The 25,497-nt window shown below is 39.9% G+C and overlaps 2 protein-coding genes across 2 annotated transcripts; both read left to right on the forward strand.

Annotated features, from left to right (window-relative positions):
- The first annotated feature begins 5,338 nt into the window (after nucleotides 1–5,338).
- On the forward strand, nucleotides 5,339–6,979 carry LOC134616179 (tripartite motif-containing protein 16-like). Its single transcript, XM_065469526.1, has one exon. The coding sequence runs from the start codon at nucleotides 5,339–5,341 to the stop codon at nucleotides 6,977–6,979; it is 1,641 nt and encodes a 546-aa protein (XP_065325598.1).
- Nucleotides 6,980–17,193: 10,214 nt separating this feature from the next.
- On the forward strand, nucleotides 17,194–19,117 carry LOC134616858 (tripartite motif-containing protein 16-like). The gene has a single exon (XM_063461905.1). It carries the CDS (start codon nucleotides 17,217–17,219, stop codon nucleotides 18,873–18,875), a length of 1,659 nt encoding a protein of 552 aa, XP_063317975.1. The 5' UTR covers nucleotides 17,194–17,216; the 3' UTR covers nucleotides 18,876–19,117.
- The last annotated feature ends 6,380 nt before the right edge of the window (nucleotides 19,118–25,497 follow it).

Consider the following 25,497-nt stretch of genomic DNA (forward strand, 5'->3'; position numbering starts at 1 on the left):
AAGCATCATTAGTTAGTCACTTATTTAGTTTGGACTGAAATTACCACTCAAGTATTTCATCAGCAGCTCATCAGCTTTGTATAATGTAGTGTTTATGGGCTACATTTAAACCACAGTACCAAACTCCCTTTTATTTCCAAAATATTGGAAAAGACAACTTCAGGCCTTTTTAGATGCAAATGGTATTAATAAATAGTTTCAGTCTGGTTTTAAACCTCGCCACAGCACAGAGACAGCCTTACTTAGAGTTTTTAATGATCTTCTTTTATCCGTTGACTCTGGCTATTCGGTGGTTTTAGTTTTACTTGATGGAGCTAAGATGGAGCTGAACTGATCAGATTTTTTACTGGTTAGCAAATGTTCACAGATGAACCTGAGTGGCTGCGAGATTTTTAATTGGAGTGAAAAAAATGTTACAGTTTCTGGAAACTTGACTTTGACATCTGAAGTGGCGCTGAGCTACAGCTGCTTTTTGTGAGAGGGAAAAACAAGTTGTTGTTTTTTATTTAAAACAGGTTTTTCCTGATGCTGTGTGATGGCTGTGACCGACTGTGGGGATGGAAATAAACAGAAACACTGAGAGAGTTTCTTGGTCAGTATATAAACAAACATATAGCAGATAAGACTGCTACATACATTTTTAATATGTGTTGTAATTTTTCAGTTGTGTTGTCCATTGTGATGACAATCTCACACAGGTTTAGAGAACAGATGTTGCTGCATTGTGGCAGAGTTTTGCAGATGTGTTCTCCCCCTGCCTGACCGTACAGCTCTCACAGAGCACCATTTTATAACCCGCCCTGGTGTGACGCTGCGTTCACGGCCCTACTGATTACCTGTACATAAAAGACAAATTATTTAGAGAGAATTGGCTGAAATACTGATGCTGGGAGTAATACAACAGCCGCACAGCACGTTGTGTAGCCCCATAGTTCTTGTAAGTGAAGACAGATGGGTCTATTTGTTTCTGTCAACTACCACAAGGTGAATGAGTGTGTCTCAGTTTGATGCTTACCCAATACCCCTGAAGAAACTCCTGGAACGGTTAGGCACTGCTCGCTTTCTCAAGACACTGGATTTAACCGAAGGCTACTGACAGATACCCTTGTCTCCAGAGTCCAAGGAAAAAAGATCTTTCTCCACTCCGTATGGTTTGTATCAATTTATCACACTTTCATTTGGGTTGTTGGGAGCCTAAGCCACTATCCAATGCCTCATGGACTGGGTGCTGCCTCCACACATGGATTATGTCATCAGCCATAGTGACACTTGAGCAGAGCATGTGCAGAGATGTGCACTCCAAATGCCAGTTTGGAGTGCAAGAAATTGTGTTTCTGGGAGACAAGCTCTCAGCAGAAGGTGTTCAGCTGGACCAAGATAAAGTCAAGGCAATACTGGACATGCCAAGGCCCACTGATAGGACAGGAGTGCTACGCGTAATGAGAGTGGTGAACTTCATCTGTAAATTCATTCCCAACCTGGCTGCAAACACATCCTGTATTCGTGAGCTCCTTCATAAAGAGCATGAGTTCAAGTGGACAGCTAAGCATGAAAGTGAGTGGGAACATCTCAAAAGAACAACAACACTGACTATGACTCATCAAAGAGGCTCAAACTGTCAACTGGAAGGGTGCTGCTCTTGTGGTTGTTTCTGCCTGTCAGTGTTTTAACTTACTTTTATTCTTTATTGAGTTATGTTTTTTATTTTATTTTGAGCCTGAGGAAATCCTAAAGCATTGGCTTGTGCTTTGTGGAACTTTCTCTTTTAACAAAGATGGGGTTTTTATTTTGCATGGTTTTATTGGCAATCCTGATGGTTGTTTGGTGTCATTGCCACTCACAAACAATTACATACGGGAGTTTCTTTTGGATCTTCGGTGGAACTGCCCGTCTCTGGATTCTTTTCATCCTTCAGTGTTTTCCAGCCCTGGATTATCCTCTAATCACAGGAACACTTTTGATTTTAATAGAGTCAAAACAAGGAAGTGGGGTAAGAAGGGAGGTCTACGTCAGCGTTTGAGGAAGCAAATATGATACAATCGTATTCCTTTGCCATCAATAATCCCGGCTAATGTGCAGTCTCTGAGGAGTAAATTGGATGAACTGCATTTGAATGTCGCACATTTACGTGACTACAGAGATACATGTCTTATGGCATTCACAGAGACTTGGCTCAGGGATTCTGATCCTAATTCTTCTCTGGAACTAAATGGCTTTGGGTTCCCCATACATTTGGATCGAGACCCCGGAGTTACCCAGAAATCTCACGGAGGAGAAGTGCGTTTGTATATTAATCAGAAATGGTGTACAAACGTTACCGTCTGTAAACAGGTGTGTCTTGAGCTCCTCTCTGTGTCTATGAGGCTGTTTTACCTGCCAAGGGAATTCCCGCAGATCAACGTCACCGTCATTTACATCCATCCTAATGCAAATCCAAAGAATGCGACTGACTCCATCTCCAACGTTATCCACTCACTCCAATCTTTCTCTCCTGAGGCCCCGAATATTGTTCTGGGGGACGTTAATCGCTGTAACTTGAAGAAAACATTGGGCAGTTTTTATAAGTATGTGAACTGTCCCACACGCTTCAACAAGACTCTGAATCTATGTTATGGTTCCATAAAAGCTGCATATACGTCTGTGGCAGGCCCGCCCTCAGATCCTCGGACCACAACACGGTGCATCTCCTGCCAGTTTATAAGACTGTGCTGAGGAGAGAGAAGGTGAGGAAACACCACATAAAGGTTTGGAGTGACGATGCCTCTTTAGCCCTGCAGGGCTGCTTTGACTGTACAGACTGGTCGGTGTTTACAGAATCATCCAGAGACATTAATGAACTGACTGATGTTGTCTGCAGCTTTATCTCCTTTTGCAGAGATATGATTATTCCTTCAAAAGTTGTGCTTTTTTTCCCCTAACAACAAACCTTGGTCTTTAAAAGCTCTTATGAGGCTGATTCATGAAAGGAAAAAACCTTTTATTGAAGGGAATATCTCTAAGGTAAGAGAAATTAGGAAGGAGATCAGATCTGAAATTTAAAAAAAAAAAAAAAGCCAAAATAAAATACAAGGATAAGGTAGAGGCTGAGATGGGTAGCAATAACTTAAGGGTTGCCTGGGCAGGTATGAAACCCATGACTGGTCGCTGTTACAGTGACTGTAATAAGATAAGTCTCCCTGGTTTTAGTTCAGACTCTCAGTTTGCCAATGAGCTGAACAGATTTTATTTGAGATTTAATGATAATTATAATTTTAGCAACACATTAGATTTGTTAAAAGAGTGTACCAGAGCTCCCCCAGCTTTGTTCTTTGATGAAAGAAGGGTGGAAAATCTTTTTAAAACGACTAAGACTAATAAAAGTCCAGGCCCTGATAGTATATGTGGCCAGGTGCTTAAAACATGTGTTGAGCAATTATGCAGTATTATTTTTTTATATCTTTGTTTTATCACTTCAGCAACAGAAGGATCCAGAGGTATGAAAAAAAATCAATTATTTCTCCAGTCACTAAGACCACAAAACCTACATCATTAAATGATTTTAGGCCTGTCGCTTTAACATCTTTAGTAATGAAGTCCTTTGAAAACTTATCAGGAAGGATTTCCTGCAGCAGAAGCTTATCGTTCCACTACAGTTTGCATACAGGCTTTTGTAGATGTGTTGATGATGCAGTGGTCACTCTGTTAACGGGTTTCCTATATTGCCATCTTGATGCCACCAAAGCTCATGCTCGGCTCTTATTTATAGATTTTTCTTCAACTTTTAATACTATCCAGCCACATCTTTTAGCTGATAAACTTCTCAACCAGTTTAAACTTGATTTTTTATCTGATTGGTTGGATTTTACACTTTTTAACTGACAGATCTCAGAGTAAATGGCTATTTTTCCAAACAGCTTAATTCTTCTACTGGTTTACCACAGGGTTGTTGTCTCTTTCCTCTACTACTTTTGTACTCTAACGACTGTCGCAGTACACAGGCCAACAGGCATTTCATTAAATATGCAGGTGACACAGTCATTGTAAGCATCCTTCATGGTGAAGACCTTGAGCTGACCTTGAGTCAGCCCTCAGCCGACTCTGGACCCCTGGAGGCTAAGAAGCCAGCTGAGGACTGCACCCGGCTGTTGCTGCCTGAGCAGGGTCAGTGCTCTGCGCAGCTGCAGTCTGATCCATGTGTGCCAGAGGCCCACGTGCCTGCTGGTTTTGTTTCGTGTGAACCAGAGGTCTCTGTGCCTGCTGGTTCTGTGACTGTTTTCGCTGGGGGGTCCGAGGAGCCTGTCCGCCCATCACCGTTGTCTGCACTTTCCGCTGGGGGGCCCGAGGAGCCTGTCCGCCCATCACCACCACCTGCAGCTTCCACGGTGTCGCCTGCAGCTCCATCACCTACGGTTTCCTCATTCTCGCCTGCAGCATCATGCTCATCTGATCCATCCTCATCCTCGTCTGGTCAAGCCTCAGCATCAGCCTCGCCTGGTACTGCGGGTGTCACACCACCATCTGGTCCACATCTGCCGCCTCAACATCATCGGCCAACTTCCAGGCCGCTTGTGGGGCATCATCGCCATCATGGACGTCCTCTGGAACAGTGTCGCCGCTGCTGACTTCCGGGCGGTCGGTCTCCGGATTTGCTCTGGCCATGTCACCGCCGTCTTCCACGCAGCCGGCCTCCGAGAGGGCTTGGCGACAAACTTTTGTGCTATTAGCCCACGGGCAGGCCCCCTGAACTATGTTTTGGACTCCTGGGGGCTCTTGCTTTGCTCTGTTCCACTCTCATCACAGCCGCTGTCTGCTACTTGGATCCTCCTTCTCATCTCCACACGACTGATGCCCCAGCCGTGACAATATGATAAGAAGGTACACAATAAACAGACAAAAAAAATCTATGGTTGTTGATGAAACACCAACAGCGCCAGTAGGGATGAATTTGTTTCATGTTAAATAAACTAAATTTACAATATTTACAATGAACTTTTGAATTACTCAAAATTTAAAAAAAAGACTATAAATGAACTTCCTGGGAATGACTAAACACCAAGTGCAGCTATCAAACTTTAACTAGGTTGCAGTTTTTACTGGAAGCAGTAAATCAAGGATAACACACCCTGGCAATAAGCATTTTATGACTCGTTAGTGCCTCCCTTCACAGATGTGTCTGTATCAGGATGGGTCTAAACAACATGGTGTAAATGCAGTTGCTGGTGAGCCTCATTTCCTGTAGGAGGTGAACAAGAGCAGAGATCTGTTTCCCTTCAGAGCACAGAGGTTGTTTCTGTTCAGAGAAAGTGAAACTGTCTGACAGTCACTGAGAGACGGTGAAACGGCACAGCACATGAATCAAATGGACCAAACAAAATTCTGCTGTTCAGTCTGTTTGGATCTACTGAAGGATCCGGTGACTATTCCCTGTGGACACAGCTACTGCATGAACTGTATTAAAAGCTTCTGGGATGAAGAGGAAAAGAAGAAAATCTACAGCTGCCCTCAGTGCAGACAGACTTTCACACTGAGGCCTGTCCTGGTGAAAAACACCATGTTAGCAGATTTACTGGAGGAGCTGAAGAAGACTGGACTCCAAGCTGCTCCTGCTGATCACTGCTATGCTGGACCTGAAGATGTGGCCTGTGATGTCTGCAATGGAAGAAAAATGAAAGCCTTCAAGTCCTGTTTATTCTGTCTGGCATCTTACTGTGAGAAACACCTTCAGACTCATTATGATTCACCTACATTCAAGAAACACAAGCTGGTGGAGCCCTCCAAGAAGCTCCAGGAGAACATCTGCTCTCGTCATGATGAGGTGATGAAGATGTTCTGCCGTACTGATCAGCAGAGTATCTGTTATCTCTGCTGTGTGGATGACCATAAAGGCCACGACACAGTCTCAGCTGCAGCAGAAAGGACTGAGAGGCAGAGAGAGCTGGAGGTGAGTCGACAAAACATCCAGCAGAGAATCCAGGACAGAGAGAAAGATGTGAAGCTGCTTCAACAGGAGGTGGAGGCCATCAATCAGTCTGCTGATCAAACAGTGGAGCACAGTGAGAAGATCTTCACTGAGCTGATCCATCTCATGCAGAAAAGAAGCTCTGATGTGAAGCAGCAGATCAGATCCCAGCAGGAAACTGAAGTGAGTCGAGTCAAAGAGCTTGAGGAGAAGCTGGAGCAGGAGATCACTGAGCTGAAGAGGAAAGATGCTGAGCTGAAGCAGCTCTCACACACAGAGGATCACATCCAGTTTCTACACAACTACCCCTCACTGTCAGCACTCAGTGAGTCTACAGACTCATCCAGCATCAATATCCGTCCTCTGAGCTACTTTGAGGATGTGACAGCAGCTGTGTCAGAGGTCAGAGATAAACTACAGGACATTCTGAGAGAGGAATGGACAAACATCTCACTGACAGCCACTGAAGTGGAGCCAGAGCCAAAGACCAGAGCTGAATTCTTAAAATATTCATGTGAAATCACACTGGATCCAAACACAGTGAACACATATCTGTTATTATCAGAAGCTAACAGAAAAGCAACAGTCATGAAACAACAGTCTTATTCTGATCATCCAGACAGATTCACTAACTGGCGTCAGGTCCTGAGTAGAGAGAGTCTGACTGGACGTTGTTACTGGGAGGTGGAGTGGAGAGGGGGAGGAGTTTATGTAGCAGTCGCATACAAGAATATCAGCAGAAAAGGACGGGGTAGTGGTGAAAGTTTATTTGGATGTAATGACAAATCTTGGTCATTAGATTGTAACAACAACAGTTATACATTTCGGTACAACAACATTGAAACTCCTGTCTCAGGTCCTCGTTCCTCCAGAGTAGGAGTGTACCTGGATCACAGAGCAGGTATTTTGTCCTTCTACAGCGTCTCTGAAACCATGACTCTCCTCCACAGAGTCCAGACCACATTCACTCAGCCGCTCTATGCTGGACTGTGGCTTTACTCTGATTATGGAACCACTGCTGCGTTCAAGAAACTGAAATAGACTGAAGTCTTTCATATTGTGAGTTTAAATCTGTATTTTAGTTTCATTTTATTTTCTCTCCATCATTTCTGCACCGAGATCAGCTGTCAGTCAAACATTATGGGTGGTACCTCCACATCTTCTAGTTGTTCTCTTGATGTTTCTGAGTTTTTAAAGGAGATCTTTCCTGTGACTGTTTATGGAGGCTATCACTGCTCATCATCATTTTGATTTACTCAAATATTTCTCCACATGAAAATGTAAACTTCTCTATCCTCTAAATGTTTCTGGAATATTTGTATTGAAAAATGTCGACATTTCTCTTTATGAGTATGGCAGACCATGTGTGTGTGTTTGTGTTTGTTTTTGTCAAAATCATCAAACAAATGAGGAAAAACTGTGATTTTAATGAATGAATTCATATATTGTGTTGATGTTTTATTGTGTGAATAAACTGGAAGGTTTGACTATAAATCAAACTTTGAACAAAGTCTTTTCTTCTGTCTTCATTCCAGGATCTCACTCAAATCTGATGCAGAAAATATGAAACTAATCTGAGAGAATAACTGAAGCAGTTTTCCTCCTGAAGCATCACAAAGTTCAGAGTTCATGTTTAGAGCAGAAGATTCAGCAGTCGCTCTGTGACCTTTCAACTTTCTTCACTAAAACAGCTTCATTACAAAGAAACAAGTCACATTTTCTTCATGTTCTTAAGTCCTTTCAGATGTTTGTAATGGTCCTTGAATGCAACATCAGTGTCGCAGGTTTAAAAGGTCACTTTCTGTTGTGTTCAAAGATTTCCTTCAGATATGGTCTTTAATCAGTAAAGCCAGTGATACAGCAGTGTCATTAGCTGTGTTATTGGCACCAGGCTGTGTTTATGTATGTATTTAATTCTGTCTGAGGATGTCTTCAGCATGAAATGATCATTTGCTCAGCTGCTGTGTCTCATCTCTTATCAGACATTGGTTGGAACAGAGTTTTGTTGCTGATCATCTGACAAGAGGCTGAAGAAAAGCTTCAGGCTTCATTTGGACACTACGTTGGACAGAAGTCTCCACAAAAATGACTCAGAAACACAAATATTATTAATGAAAGTCCAAATTTCCAAAAGGGGTCATACATGATCCTGAGAAATGTCCTTGAACATTTGAACATGAGTCAGAGGGTTGTCAGGTTTCTACACTGCATCGTGGCATCAAGCCTGAGATGTCTGTGTGAACAAGTATGGAGGACACAAATGCACAGACGGAGTCGAGCTGTTTACTGCTGATGAGGAAGGAAAATAGTCTGTTGGATATTAAAGCAGCATTTATTAGAGTAAGAACAGATACTTGTGTCCTTCATTTGATCCCCGTCAATTTACAGAAGACTTAAGGACCCTTTGACTTCTAACATACAGCTGCATGTTTACAATTTTATTATTTATTTATTTCTAGCAAAGCGAGACTTTACTGATTAAAGGCATATAATCAGACATATTACTGTTACTCTCTGAAAAAGACTCACATAAAGCAGATTTATCACAAGCAAACATCAAGACACATCCTTCATGGCTTAAAGTTGCAGTGGGACTCTTTCGCCATCTGGTGGTTGTAACAGTTATGACAACTGTTCCTGCATATATGTCCCTCCTCAGTGTGAAGAAGACTGGACTCCAAGCTGCTCCTGCTGATCACTGCGTGTTCCTCCTGTGTCTAAAATCTATTTCCATTATGAATCAGGAAACTGTTTGCACCAATCATAAAGGCAATAAAATACGTCACACACTAAGAAATAACAAAAAGGAATTGTGGATTTCAAGGAGATTTTTCCCTCGTTTTTTGAAATCATAAGAATACAAACTAATGCAAGACTGTCATGTTTTCATAAGTTTGTAGAGACACTGTTCTGTTGTATTCTAGGACATCAGTCACTTTTTAAATGCATGCTACTCCTCCTCATTATCATCATCATCATCAGCACCCATGACCTCCTTTTAGTCTTTGTTTTGTTATTTTTCAGAGTTCAGGAGACGTTCTTATGGGATTTCCACAGTGTACAAGTACTGTTTAGACCCTTTACATTAAAAAGAAAAGAGTAAAGTACAAAGTAGATTTATTTCCTATGGGAAAGGAAATAAAACCATTGTTCCAGACCTGCAGCTAAGATACTCGAGTATCTTAAAATATGAAGCTGAGTATTACTTCCATACTTTCCTCCACTGCTGATGACCTTGTTACCTGCTGCTCCCTGTTAATGATCAGCCTCAGTTCTGATAGTAAACTGTTGGCTCTCGTTCTGTCAGGTTGTTGCTCAGTGACGTCTTGTTTTCATTTTCCTTCTTCTTCAAATGTGTCTTCCTTTAACTCTTTGCTTTTGTTTCTGCTTCAAACACCAAATGATACACGTGCTGCACCTCTGATGGTTTGTCAGAGAGCAGAACAATTTACATTACAGAGAATATTTTACAGTTGAACAGAAACTTTAAATGCATCATGTGTTTCTCATCACTGGCTGACTTGTCTGTGTTTGACAATAAAACTTAATCTGAAGGTTTTGCCACAGTTTCAGCTACAAGAAGTGCAACACAGCACATGAGCAGAAATAATAATTTTGGAGTAAAGTCCCTGAAAGTTTAAAGGACATTTTTAATTGTACTTGAATACTTTCATCTATTGTGCATGACTGCTTTTCTCTGTTAATGAAACAATTTCTGAGTTTCGGATTGAAACTGTATGTTGTATATTCATCACAAATGTACTTAGAGGGTTTAGAATCTGAACTCTTCAAATATACATAAACAACAAAGTTGTTTAAGCACATGCACACACACACCTTATGAAGAGATATTTGTTGGGAAATGATGGGAATAATGTCAAAGTCCAAGAAAATTCTCAGTTGAAAATGTTTTTAGTCAAATAAATTCTACAAAATATACAGTTTGAAATTATTATCTGACCTAACCAATACTGTTAAGATCTTCATTTCTGTTCAAACACTTTCCCTCTGTCTGCTTTCTGTACTGTTTCCTACAGCTTGGCACAGAGTTAGACGAAACAGGTGCAACAGAGGAGTGAAATGAGGATCAGTCTACTGTGGGAATTGAAGCAGATGTCCTTAGTTCTTCAAACACCACTAGCCCAGTCTCAGTGAGCCAGGAAAAGGAAAACAATCCATCGGCCACACAGTCCACAGGTCGGCCTGTTAAAAGACCTAGAGTGCAAAAACCTACACCAAAATCAGCAGAGCACAGCATTGAGATGGCCAAACTGCTTCAGCAGGTCCAGAACACACTTTCAGGATCTAATGCAGATTCTGAGGAGCTGTTTGGCCAACAAGTAGCCTCAGAGTTGAGAAACATAAAGGACAGAGCTCTACGGTTGCGGCTCAGGAGAAACATAATGAACACGATTTATGACACACAGGAGGCAGAGCAGGGCAGCCATTCTCAGTTTGCAGGTTTGCAGGTTAAGCTACCTTGGTATCCCATCACCCTCATCAGGTCCAGCCACCCCCCAGGACTGCCAGCTCCATCAACCCAGCCAATGTCCTAAAAATGTTTTACTTCTGGGTTCTTCTTACAGCTCCGGGAACAAGAACATAACGTGTTGTGTATGTGCGCACAGTGTGAGCACTCAGGTGGCATCAGAGCATCAGAATAGACAAACACTCCCACATCAGACACCCTACCCTGTGTCCCTGCGCATGCATATAAGAACTTGTAATTGGTGTCAACTACAACCATAAGGATGATGGAAAACCTGGACTTCTAGTTAACATACATGCTGCCACTCTTGGGAGGGGGTTGGATGAAGATGCATTTCCCATTTATAGCCGCCTGGCAGGGTGGAAACTGCCACTTATTTGCAAAGTCTCTGGCAATGGCCTTCCACGCAGACTCAGTTGATGGTGTCTGTGAAACACAAGCAAAAAAATCAAATCACTTTTATTGTCACATCACATGTGCAGGTACACTGGTACAGAACATGTGAGTGAAATTCTTGTGTGCGAGCTTCACAAGCAACAGAGGTGTGCAAAGTACAATAACATAAGAACAAGCAAATATAAGAATGGCTAAATCTGAGAATTATATGAATAAATATATGTACAATATAAGAGTGTATGCATATTACTGAATGTGTATACTAAATATGTATGTCTACGTGTGTGTGTGTGTGTGTGTGTGTGTGTGTGTGTGTGTGTGTGTGTGTGTGTGTGTGTGTGTGTGTGTGTGTATACATGTTTTACAAATTAAATAGAGTCAAAATAAAATAAAGATATAAAATATACAGAGGTTGGTAGTTGGATATTGTGCAAAACAAGTGGCATTTACATACAGATTTTATATAAATGATGCTTCATATGAATCTCTTTCTTAACCATATATTCAAATCACTGTTAGACTCAGAGTTCACTTTGCTTCTTAAATACACATTTAACAAAGACTGAACAAATACAAATTAAAATTGCCCCCACAAGTCCTCATATGTACAGCCTATCAAATTACCAATCCCCATGAATTGTGTCCTATAAATACGCTCACCTTGCCTTGTCTGCCAGTCACTGAATTGTTGTGTTCAGCTAAAAAAATGTTCATGTGTGTTGCACAGGGAGTGTTGCGGGTGCAGCACACTGTGTGGATTCGTCCCTCTGTTGATGGAGAGGTGATCCAAATGACTCACTGTGGTAAATAACTGTGAATAATTCATGGATCCTGAGCACTTGCTGCACATGCAGCTGAACTCTTTCTCTAACATCTGTTTCAGTTCCACTGACACAAGGACAGAAAATCTTTATCTCATCGTCACAATACTTGGGTTTATTTTAGACTTCAGCTCCTTGTTGTATCATATTAGGTTTTGATATTTCAACTCTTCAGTTTTTTGTAGTTTCTGTATGGTGAGTCTATACTGGCATTCAGAACTGTTCCACTGTTCAAAAGATAATTTGGAATTACCTTCATTGTTCATTTGTATTCATAATCATGTCAAAATATAGTTTAAGCTACAGTAATTTAACTGAAAGGATGAGACCACAGATACAATTGGCAGCAATGAGCTTCTTCTTAAGGTTGTCTGAAGCGTCCAACCAGCACATCAGTCTGGCCCATTAATCACTTCATCCTGTGTCTACCCTGCAAAAGATCAGAAACTACAGAAAAAGGTCAAAACAAAAACCAAAAGTGAAACAAACCACCCGCCCCAGGATGACGGATCACTTTGTTCTGTTCTTCAGTGTCACTCTACACCGAGCTCACCGAGGCTGCAGAGCACAACAAGGACTGCCAGCTGTAGCTCACAATGTTGGTGTCCACAGGATGAGAGACAGCTGATTGTTGTTGTCATTTATTGTTGAAAAGTATGTGAAGCATGATGCATTATTGACACCTTTTTGTGTACACGCTCGCATGTACGTGTGGTCCCTGACCCTGCTGTTGCCACTGATACAGTTTAATCCTGTGTGAAATGCGACCATTGTTGTTAGGAAGAAGTTATAAAGAGTCTGTTAATGACTATGTGAATGCAAAACTTATATTTTAAATAACTGTTAACATTTTTAAAGAAATGGATTTGAACAACACAGAAACTTTAAAATGTTTCCTTTACATAATCACTTACTAGATATGATGAATATCAAGTGTTTTTCTTCCAAATATTGCAGTTTCATTAAATAAATTACTGTATAAATACAACGTTATTGTACAAGTTACTGTGAAACTTACAGCATCACTGAGTATGTGCTGTTGAAATTACACTTCTGTAAAAAACTGTTAAAAGTACAGAAAATTAATGAATTATAAAGTTAAGTGTGTAAGCAGAGATCCAAATTTACAGCCAATCAGGTGCCTGTGTTGATTTCAAAGGTTGTATGTAGCATGTAAGGCCGTAATGCAAAAGTACATAAATCAGGTGTATTACTGTATAAAACATGTGTACCTATTATTATTATTAGAACTTGACTGCCTATGCATGAAATCTCAGCTTGGTCAGTTTCACCACTGTAATGAAGAAAGGTGTTGTTCTTCAGTTACTGTAAACATATGTTTGGATCATGACAGGAAAAATGATCTCCACAGTTTCAACCAGTGAATTCATGTCAGTTAAACACACTGTAGGAAAATCAAGGGCGTAGATTTGGTTTTGGCATTGGTGGGGACGGATGATTCAACCACTGAACCCCGCCCTGTTTCTTTTTTTTCCTTTTAGACTTTGCTCCTTGATACAAAAAGGAGAAATATATTTGCCTACATATGCTATTCTACCTGCTTTTAAACCAACATTTTAACGTTATACATATAATTTTAACAGCCTCTGTAAACTAATATCCTGGCTGCTCGAGGCTCCGTTTTCTCTGTCAGTTTCAATCAAAATTAGAAATGTTGCTCTGAGACTGAGATAACTAATAGTGCTGCCTGCTGTGCAGTTAGTTTCCAAAACACGTTATTCATGGTTACATACAATTTTAGACTGATGTGGGCCAAAGCCTAGCATAGCCTGTAACGTTATTATGACGCACACATTTCATGAGTGAACTTGACTTTAAGTGACTTACAGGTTTCTTTGAAATGCTTTCTTCTATCCAGGTTCTTCCTTTTTGCTGCCATCCTCCTCGCCTCCTCGCAGCGCAGGTTTGCCGCTGCTAAAACTAAACAGAGCTCCCTGAAAGGCACAGCCAGACACATTGGCCATATTTGTCACATGAGGTAGGACTCCAGTAGAGAACGTCTTTCTGCACCGCTGGGTGACTGAGACGTTGAAAGATCGTTTTTCTTTTCTTTCTATCAGTTTTGTTCTTCTTTACTCGAAGAGATCAAATTATTTGTGGGGACAATTCAATAATCACTGGATATTGGTGGGGACATTACCCTTCCGTCCATGCCAAATCTACGCCCTTGAGGAAAATTATGATATATAGAACAAATATGAAAAGATTTCAAGAGTCGAGAGTAGTTTTTAATCATCATGATGTTAGGATATAATTTATGAAATTACATTAAGTACCAAAGTCACAACAACAAAGATGTGTTGGGATCTCAGAGTAGTTAGAAACCTTTAAAAAAGAATTTTAAGAAAGGATTTTAGAAGTTGTTTCGGAATTTCATCAAAATCTGTAAAGCGTATACAGGTCTAATTGTGGGAATTTTTTTTTGGACAGATTTTCAGTGAATTTTTTTAGTTTTACTATTTCATGGAGGTTGGAGTTCAGACTGGTTCGTGATGTCGTCAGAAAGCGCAAAAGTGAAAAGAAAGAAAAAAAACTGTGTGTGACGAGAGAGTCGGTTCTTGAGGGTTTGCTGTGCTGCATGTAAACTCCAAAGCTGAACTGAGGAAAATAAAGTTGCCAAAAGGAGAATGGAGTCATGTCTCTCTGAAGGTGCAACACATGCAAAAGCCTCGTGACACAATCAACAGCTAAGTTGAGTTTCAGCTGCTGACAGCTTCTGTCTGTAGGTGACGTCATGGGCAGTGTGACGCAGTCAAAGTACATTAATCGTACATATCAGTAAGAAACACACTCGTCTCTACTGACATCACAGTGAGTGACACCAAATCTTATTACCAACACAACCTCAAATAACTGCAAACTGATGTGAGTGTAAGTTTAAAGAATAACTGAGACGTCTTAAAGGTTGAAAGTCTGGTGAATCTGCATTCCTATCTTCAGTGCAGCTGAATAAACATGCTGATTTTCTCTTTATGACACAGAATCTGTCACCATGTTTGATTCTTATGGGCAGAGGTGGGAAGTAACAAAGTACAAATACTTTGTTAGTGTACTTAAGTACAGTTTTAGGTGTCTGTACTTTACTTGGGTATTTTTTATGAAAACTTTTTACTTTTACTTCCTACAGATGAGATGTGTAACAGTCATTAGAATAAGAATTTAGATTTAATTAATACTTGTATTCTCATATTCTAATATTGTTTATTATTATAACACAATGTTCAGTTCCCTTTGAGTAAAAATAGATGATAGAATTGAATTTTTACTTTTTAACTTCATTGTTAGTTAAATAGTTGACATGTTTTTCCCTGTAAAAAAGTAATAACTCTTCAAGTGATCATGAGTGAACTCAGATGCAGACACGATGCAAAGCACTTTCTTGAAAACGCAGGAAAGTGCAAACTTTGTAGCTGCGTCCTGAGAGAGAGGTGACTGAGAACTTTGGAGTGAGCAGAGCGTTAAACCCTCTACAAAATGCCTCGTTTAGAAGAGTCAGTGAAAAAAAACGACTACCCGTCTTATCCTGTCTTGTGATACAAAATGCATCCTCTTTAATACAAACAGATGTAACTATTGTTATCCTTCCATCTGTGCCTTGTCACCAGGGGCGGATCTAGAGAAATTTTCTTAGGGTGGCATGAGGGTGGCAAAGAAATCAAATGGGGTGGCAAAATCAAAGCCTTTTTTTCCCCCCCAAACACATATGCAGGTGGTTACATATGGTTAAAATGATTCAAATGCAGTAAGTATGCATGTTTTTCATACAGTCTATAACTTAATTATTGTATGTAGCCCACATAATTACACACTTTAGTTACATAAAACATGTGAGTTTTTATCTTATGTACTGTATACCCTGTATGATAAATAAATATGTAGCCCAATAAGTATAAAATCCAGAAAGCTACACAACATGGGGCGGTTCATTTACAAATACAAGTCTAACTTAAGTTTCACACTGTTTTTTGTTAGAACCAAATCAAATTGTTACAGCTTAAACTACACAAAATGTCAGAAATCTGCACTGTCATGAACAAAAATTTAAACCTGATTTTTCATGATTTGTTGGATTAACCCACTCAGGTCTGAAATACAACCGGCCATTTTTGACTCCTTTTGAGTTTACATTTGTATTTCACCCTCAGATTGTTTCATTTTATTTTTTTCCCCTTGCCTTGTTTGGTATCATTCTTTTCAGCTCAACTGAATTTAGTTGTTTTTTTCACTGACATACTGCATTAGTACTACTATTACTATTAATAGTACTATTACTGATCTGAAATCAAACAAAGAACTTAAAATCCTATTAGTATTTTTTACTGTAAAAAAAAAACACAGACATGATGAGTAAATTTTGATAACTTGAAATGCAAATATAAATTGTACATTTTGTAAACATATACAGCTATTTATCTAAAAATGCAGCCAATACACCTCCTGTTTTTTTCATTTTGTACAACCATTTAAAAATATTACTAAAACTAAAACGAGAGAGCAATCAGGTGTCGCAATAAGATGCCCAACAAATGATGTGTGCCAGTAAAAAAAAACAAGTTTGTCCACCAAAAGACAGAGGAGAACAGCACAGGGATAAACCCGCAGGCCTGACAACAGCAGGTGTATCACTCCGCTGGTTTTCTACTTAGTGACAGTGTTTACATTGCAAATGTGCCTTTGTGACATTCATTAGTGCCCTCACTGACACACAAAACAAAACAACTACACAAGACAACACAACACACTAAGTATACACTCCACACTAAACGTCAGAAATCTCCCACATCTAAAAACTCTCTCTCTCTCTCACTCGCTCGCTCTGTCTCGCTGCCGTTACCGACACTCCCAAAACTCTCCCCTCTTCCTAAACAACCAAATCCTACATGTTGACTTTTTATCAATTGGCCGACATGGTGCATTTTTCCACCGATAGGAAAGAGGTGGCTTTTTTTCCCTTTCTTTACTGTTTTCGCAAGGGATCATTTTAGGGTGGCACTTGCCACCCCATGCCACCCTTCTAAATCCGCCCCTGCTTGTCACCTATTTCATTTTGTAAAATCTGGCTAAAGCTTCCAAGTTTGTGTGTTTATTTTTTTTTCCTTCTGACTAGATGAAGCTTTATACACCATCCTTTCAGCATCCTTATACTTATCACCACCTGTGTTTATGTGCTGAAAGAAAAACGATTTCCTTATAGCTAAAACAAATTCTGAAATACAATTTCATTAAATCAAATAAACATTTGTACATTTTGTAGTAGATAAGTTACAAGTTACCAAAGTTAACTAGGTCACAGTTTTTACTACATACTGTAAATCAAACATAACACACCCTGGAGCATTTTATGACTCGTTGGTGCCTCCCTTCACAGATGTGTCTGTATCAGGATGGGTCTAAACAACATGGTGTAAATGCAGTTGCTGGTGAGCCTCATTTCCTGTAGGAGGTGAACAAGAGCAGAGATCTGTTTCCCTTCAGAGCACAGAGGTTGTTTCTGTTCAGAGGAAGTCAAACTGTCTGACAGTCACTGAGAGACGGTGAAACGGCACAGCACATGAATCAAATGGACCAAACAAAATTCTGCTGTTCAGTCTGTTTGGATCTACTGAAGGATCCGGTGACTATTCCCTGTGGACACAGCTACTGCATGAACTGTATTAAAAGCTTCTGGGATGAAGAGGAAAAGAAGAAAATCTACAGCTGCCCTCAATGCCGGAGGACTTTCCCAGCGAGGCCTGTACTGGAGAAAAACACCATGTTAGCAGATTTAGTGGAGGAGCTGAAGAAGACTGGACTCCAAGCTGCTCCTGCTGATCACTGCTATGCTGGACCTGAAGATGTGGCCTGTGATGTCTGCACTGGGAGAAAAATGAAAGCCTTCAAGTCCTGTTTATTCTGTCTGGCATCTTACTGTGAGAAACACCTTCAGCCTCATTATGATGTGGCTCCATTAAAGAAACACAAGCTGGTGGAGCCCTCCAAGAAGCTCCAGGAGAACATCTGCTCTCGTCATGATGAGGTGATGAAGATGTTCTGCCGTACTGATCAGCAGAGTATCTGTTATCTCTGCTCTGTGGATGAACATAAAGGCCACGACACAGTCTCAGCTGCAGCAGAAAGGACTGAGAGGCAGAGAGAGCTGGAGGTGAGTCGACAAAACATCCAGCAGAGAATCCAGGACAGAGAGAAAGATGTGAAGCTGCTTCAACAGGAGGTGGAGGCCATCAATCAGTCTGCTGATCAAACAGTGGAGCACAGTGAGAAGATCTTCACTGAGCTGATCCATCTCATCCAGAAAAGAAGCTCTGATGTGAAGCAGCAGATCAGATCCCAGCAGGAAACTGAAGTGAGTCGAGTCAAAGAGCTTGAGGAGAAGCTGGAGCAGGAGATCACTGAGCTGAAGAGGAAAGATGCTGAGCTGAAGCAGCTCTCACACACAGAGGATCACATCCAGTTTCTACACAACTACCCCTCACTGTCAGCACTCAGTGAGTCTACAGACTCATCCAGCATCAATATCCGTCCTCTGAGCTACTTTGAGGATGTGACAGCAGCTGTGTCAGAGGTCAGAGATAAACTACAGGACATTCTGAGAGAGGAATGGACAAACATCTCACTGACAGTCACTGAAGTGGATGTTTTACTGCCAGATCCACCAGAGCCAAAGACCAGAGCTGGATTCTTAAAATATTCATGTGAAATCACACTGGATCCAAACACAGCAAACTCGTGGTTGTTATTATCAGAGGGGAACAGAAAAATAACTGTAATGAATCAACAACAGTCTTATTCTGATCATCCAGACAGATTCACTGACAAGTTTCAGGTCCTGAGTAGAGAGAGTCTGACTGGACGTTGTTACTGGGAGGTGGAGTGGAGAGGGGGAGGAGTTTGTGTAGCAGTTGCATACAAGAATATCAGCAGAAAAGGATATGAATGTGGATTTGGATATAATGACAAATCTTGGTCATTATATTGTAACAACAACAGTTACACATTTTTGTACAACAAGTTCCAAACTCGTGTCTCAGGTCCTCGTTCCTCCAGAGTAGGAGTGTACCTGGATCACAGAGCAGGTATTTTGTCCTTCTACAGCGTCTCTGAAACCATGACTCTCCTCCACAGAGTCCAGACCACATTCACTCAGCCGCTCTATGCTGGACTTTGGCTTTGGAGAATTGGAAACACTACTGAGTTTATTAAAGTGAAATAGACTGAAGTCTTTCATATTGTGGGTTTAAATCTGTATTTTAGTTCCATTTTATTTTCTCTCCATCATTTCTGCACAGAGATCAGCTGTCAGTCAAACATTATGGGTGGTACCTCCACATCTTCTAGTTGTTCTCTTCATGTTTCTGAGTTTTTAAAGGAGATCTTTCCTGTGACTGTTTATGGAGGCTATCACTGCTCATCATCATTTTGATTTACTCAAATATTTCTCCACATGAAAATGTAAACGTCTCTATCCTCTAAATGTTTCTGGAATATTTGTATTGAAAAATGTCGACATTTCTCTTTATGAGTATGGCAGACCATGTGTGTGTGTTTGTGTTTGTTTTTGTCAAAATCATCAAACAAATGAGGAAAACAGTGATTTTAATGAATGAATTCATATATTGTGTTGATGTTTTATTGTGTGAATAAACTGGAAGGTTTAACTATAAATCAAACTTTGAACAAAGTCTTTTCTTCTGTCTTCATTCCAGGATCTCACTCAAATCTGATGCAGAAAATATGAAACTAATCTGAGAGAATAACTGAAGCAGTTTTCCTCCTGAAGCATCACAAAGTTCAGAGTTCATGTTTAGAGCAGAAGATTCAGCAGTCGCTCTGTGACCTTTCAACTTTCTTCACTAAAACAGCTTCATTACAGAGAAACAAGTCACATTTTCTTCATGTTCTTAAGTCCTTTCAGATGTTTGTAATGGTCCTTGAATGCAGCATCAGTGTCGCAGGTTTAAAAGGTCACTTTCTGTTGTGTTCAAAGATTTCCTTCAGATATGGTCTTTAATCAGTAAAGCCAGTGATACAGCAGTGTCATTAGCTGTGTTATTGGCACCAGGCTGTGTTTATGTATGTATTTAATTCTGTCTGAGGATGTCTTCAGCATGAAATGATCATTTGCTCAGCTGCTGTGTCTCATCTCTTATCAGACATTGGTTGGAACAGAGTTTTGTTGCTGACCATCTGACAAGAGGCTGAAGAAAAGCTTCAGGCTTCATTTGGACACTACGTTGGACAGAAGTCTCCACAAAAATGACTCAGAAACACAAATATTATTAATGAAAGTCCAAATTTCCAACAGGGGTCATACATGATCCTGAGAAATGTCCTTGAACATTTGAACATGAGTCAGAGGGTTGTCAGGTTTCTACACTGCATCGTGGCATCAAGCCTGAGATGTCTGTGTGAACAAGTATGGAGGACACAAATGCACAGACGCAGTCGAGCTGTTTACTGCTGATGAGGAAGGAAAATAGTCTGTTGGATATTAAAGCAGCATTTATTAGAGTAAGAACAGATACTTGTGTCCTTCATTTGATCCCCGTCAATTTACAGAAGACTTAAGGACCCTTTGACTTCTAACATACAGCTGCATGTTTACAATTTGATTATTTATTTATTTCTATCAAAGCGAGACTTTACTGATTAAAGACATATAATCAGACATATTACTGTAACTCTCTGAAAAAGACTCACATAAAGCAGATTTATCACAAGCAAACATCAAGACACATCCTTCATGGCTTAAAGTTGCAGTGGGACTCTTTCGCCATCTGGTGGTTGTAACAGTTATGACAACTGTTCCTGCATATATGTTCCTCCTCAGTGTGAAGAAGACTGGACTCCAAGCTGCTCCTGCTGATCACTGCGTGTTCCTCCTGTGTCTAAAATCTATTTCCATTATGAATCAGGAAACTGTTTGCACCAATCATAAAGGCAATAAAATACGTCACACACTAAGAAATAACAAAAAGGAATTGTGGATTTCAAGGAGATTTTTCCCTCGTTTTTTGCAATCATAAGAATACAAACTAATGCAAGACTGTCATGTTTTCATAAGTTTGTAGAGACACTGTTCTGTTGTATTCTAGGACATCAGTCACTTTTTAAATGCATGCTACTCCTCCTCCTCATCATCATCATCATCAGCACCCATGACCTCTTTTTAGTCTTTGTCTTGTTATTTTTCAGAGTTCAGGAGACGTTCTTATCGGATTTCCACAGTGTACAAGTACTGTTTAGACCCTTTACCTAAAAGAAAAGAGTAAAGTACAAAGTAGATTTACTCACTGCAGGAAAATAATGCCTCAATCTGATATATTGTCTTATATGACAAACTGAAACTGATGCATCAAAGTGTAAGCAGCATTTTCCTGTTACAGCTGGTCTAGATGGAACTGATCTGATCTCCTTTATGTACAGGTAGATATCCAGTGGGTTTGCTAAGGGTCACAGATGAGGGGCTGTGTGAGATGCTTAATGGGAAAGTAAATAAAACCATTGTTCCAGACCTGCAGCTAAGATACTCGAGTATCTTCAAATATGAAGCTGAGTATTACTTCCATACTTTCCTCCACTGCTGATGACCTTGTTACCTGCTGCTCCCTGTTAATGATCAGCCTCAGTTCTGATAGTAAACTGTTGGCTCTCGTTCTGTCAGGTTGTTGCTCAGTGACGTCTTGTTTTCATTTTCCTTCTTCTTCAAATGTGTCTTCCTTTAACTCTTTGCTTTTGTTTCTGCTTCAAACACCAAATGATACACGTGCTGCACCTCTGATGGTTTGTCAGAGAGCAGAACAATTTACATTACAGAGAATATTTTAAAGTTGAACATAAACTTTCACTTTTTTCCTCTAAAGTGTGCTCACTGGTTTTCCAGCTGCTGTGAGATGTTTATGCCTGACTGTAAAGATGGAAATAAACACAGATGGAAACACTGAGTCAGAGTGTTGCTGCTGGTTAGTCAGTATATTAACAGAACATGGTTCATAAAACTGCTCCTACAACTGTTTTTGAATCATTTTTAAATACACTTTATTGTTCTGTTTTTTTGTTTTGGCATTTCTGTGCAAATTTCTTGTTTTAACTCTAATTTAAACCTATTTTTCCTATTTTAATACCTAAATAAATAATCATTTATTTTTTGTTCATTTGTCTAAATTCTGGGAAAAGAAAGAAGTTTGTGTTTGTTTAAGATACAATGAAATCATATTTTTACATATTGGAAGATGACATCGAGCTGAAAAAACACTACAGGTATAAATGGAAACTACAGTTTATTTCTGTTATTTCCTGTGATAGTGTTTGTACACTCGCTCATGATAACTGTTCATTCAGCTGCTGTTTTTGTCTGCTGGACATCTTTAGCTTTCAGTAAGGATGCATTCATAGATCAGCACATCTTTTTGAACCACATTTCTTATGAGACTCAGAGTTTACATTTTGGAAATGTGGTGAGACCTGGGGTAGAAAGAGACTGAAGCCAGCTTCAACCTCGGCAGTTTTGTGTGTGTGTGAAGCAGAAAGATAAGAACTGTGTGGCCAACTCATCACACACATAATCCTGAATCAGAAAAACAGCATCAAGTGTTGTAATTGTTAAACACAGAAGTGTGATTTATATGTGGTTTTACTGATGGTTAACACAGTCGCACAAACACCTGAAACTGATCAAAATATAAAACAACATATTAAACATAAATATGTGCCAGTTACCAGAACTTATATGTGGTTTCACTGAGATTTAATTATGCTCAGTTTATCAATACTCACTCATACAAAAGTTTGTTATGTTTTATTGATTATTTGTCTTTAGGTTTTCCAGTTTTCCAGCTGCTGCTGTTTAACATCTGCCTGGGAAAAGAAATTTCAGTTAGTATGGGCAGTCTGGTTAAGCTGGTGGAAAACAATACTGTTACACTGACCTTTTGGATAAGATTGTCTTACCTGTGGTTTCTCTGATGTGCACGACAAAACAGTCTCCAGACAGCTTGAGTGCCCATTTAAAGGTTCCTGGTGGTACCAAGTGATTGAAGAGAGGATTAAAAAGTCATATTAGTTTATTGTAGATTGTAGTCAGTTGGCCAAGCTTGTAATGAAAAACGGTTCATTATTCGAAGCTTTCATCACAGTCCTCTTTGGTGACATCTGGTGGACAAATATATGAAGAGCAGCTTGAGTCCTCAGCTTATAATGAACTGCTTCATTATGATTGCCCACTCTGCAGAGCTGACAGCTTGTGTTTGAAGTCATGTGACAGTTCTGCGTGATATCGGGCTGATATGTTGCTTTGAACATGAATTTTTGGGGGGTGAAAAAATTATGTTATCATCAATCAATCATGTGGTCAGAAGAATCTGTGCTTACCTCGCAGGAATGTTTTAAATTTACAGATTGGGACGTTTTATTTCAGTCTTGATGCTTTGGTGGATGTTAGCTCATATGCAGTTTTTTGTAAAGACATGATTATACCCCTTAAGCGTGCTAAAGTGTACATAACAATAAGCCATGGGTCACCAAATGCATCAAATCCTGTTTAAGGAAAAAGAGACAGGCTTTTAAAGAGGGGGCTGTTACTGACTTTCAGGCAGTCACCAAAGACTTGAAAATCGAGCTCTTGAAAGCAAAACAGATCTACAAAAACCTTCTTGAAAGCAAATTTGCTGCAAAAATTTTGGGTCTGCCTGGACTTGTATGAAAACCATATCAGGGTTTCAAAATCCCCAAAGCAGCAGTCAGATCATTTTAGACGGTTTTAAGTCAGACAGAGATTTGAATTTGCTTTATGCTCGTTTTAGTTCTTCTGAACTGAAACAGAAACTGAAAGATACTCAACACTTCATCACTGAACTCAGTGATGTCCAAAAGGCCTTTTATACAGTTAATGTGAACAAGAGCCAGGGCCCTGATAACATTAGTGGCTGCCTAATTAAATCTTGTGCTAAAGAGCTCAGTCCTAAATTTCAGGTTATTTTTAATAAATCCTTTCAAATACAAAATGTGCCCTCGCTTTGGAAGGAAGCTGTCGTCGTTCATGTCCCTAAATCTAGTCGTCCAAACGTCCTGAATGACTTCAGGCCTGTTGCCTCACCCGAGTTGTGATGAAAGTCTTTGAAAAAATCATCAGAAATGTGATTATGGAAGAAATTGAATATCAGCTGGATCCAATGCAATTTGCATACAGGCCCAACAGAGGAGTGCAGGACCCGCTTTTGACTCTAATCTGATTCTTAAACATGTAGAGAGTAAAGGGACTTTTGCAAGACTTCTTTTCATTGATTTTTCTTCGGCTTTTAATACAATACAGCCCCATATTTTAATTAAAAGACTTTTAGAACAGTTTGAAATCAGGAAAAACCTGGTTTGCTGGATTTTAGATCTTTTAACTGACAGGTCACACAGAGTGAGAATAAATGGGGTTCTGTCTGACCCAGTGTTCTCCTCCACAGCTTCTCCTCCAGGGTGTCTCTTATCGCCCTTATTATTCATTCTCTTTACAAACATGTGTCAGAGCAGATATGAAAACAGGGCCATCATTAAATTTACAGATGACTTTGTTATTGTCAGCTTACTGAAAGAGGGTGAAACTCACCACGGTCCAATCATTGATGACTTTGTTCAGTGGTGGGAGGAGTCTTATCTCCAATTGAACATATCTAAAACAAAAGATATGATTATTGATTTTAGGAAACAACAAAATGGGCTCAGAGTCACTTTAATTAAAGGTCAGAAAATAGAGCAAGTGCAATCATATAAATATCTTGGGACCATAATCAATGAAAAACTGAACTTTTATTGCAAATCGGTCTGTAAAAAGGGTCACCAGTGCCTTTACTGCCTCAGGAAACTTGCTCATTTCCACATTGACTGAAAGATTTTAACTTTGTTTTATTGTTCTTTGATTGAGTCTGTTTTATCTTTTTGTTTGGTGGCATGGTTCAGTCAGACCTCTGTCACAGAGAAACATTCACTGAATCAGTTAGTGAGATGGTCCAGTCGTCTGATAGATGAGTCACAGGCCTGTTTAGACTCCCTGTACTCTAAACAGGTACCACAGATGGCTTAATCAATCCTTAAAAATGGTTCCCATCCTCTACGGGTGGATTTAGCTTCTTTCTTCAGGACGGAGGTTTCTAGTTCCAAGATGCAGGACAAAGCATTATAAAAACAGCTTTGTCCCTGCTGCTGTCACTGAACTCAATAAGAATTGTTTTTGATTCATTTTGTTTAATTACTAAATATGTGTTTTGTCAGGTTTCATTAGGTGTGTGTGTTTGTGAAGGGAGGTCAAATGCTATCATTTTTCTGTAAAGCAAATTTACCTGTGGGTATAAATAAAGTAACCTTAACTTAAAGCTTATAGGAGGTTGTGAGGTCACTGCCTCCACCTGATTATGTAATTAACCAGCAGACTGGTACGTTTATATATAATATACTTTAAGTTATATTATTATAATTATGTGTATATCATATTTCTTATGTACATTTTAGAACTGGGAGCAGAAATGCTGATAAACTGGTTTTTATTTAGGAACAGGCAGAGCGTCCTCTCTTCCTGGCTCCATGTCTATAATTATGTCGCACACTGATTCTCTCTCACAAAATCACCAAAACACAGCACAAATCCCACCAATGGTTCAATTCCTTATAAATCATTGAATCAGGTACTGAAGCAGTGACGTGCTGAATGAAGCTTCAGACGTCATTGATCACGTGACTCTGTTCAGTCAAACCAAGCCTCAGCACAGTGTTTCTGAAGCAGTGTGTTGATTTTTTTGACACACGTGCCGGAGCTTCAGCTTCAAACGGGCCGTCACCATCAGAGTTGCTGG

The sequence above is a fragment of the Pelmatolapia mariae genome, linkage group LG18, assembly GCF_036321145.2.
Source record: "Pelmatolapia mariae isolate MD_Pm_ZW linkage group LG18, Pm_UMD_F_2, whole genome shotgun sequence".
Taxonomy (NCBI): Eukaryota; Metazoa; Chordata; class Actinopteri; order Cichliformes; family Cichlidae; genus Pelmatolapia; species Pelmatolapia mariae.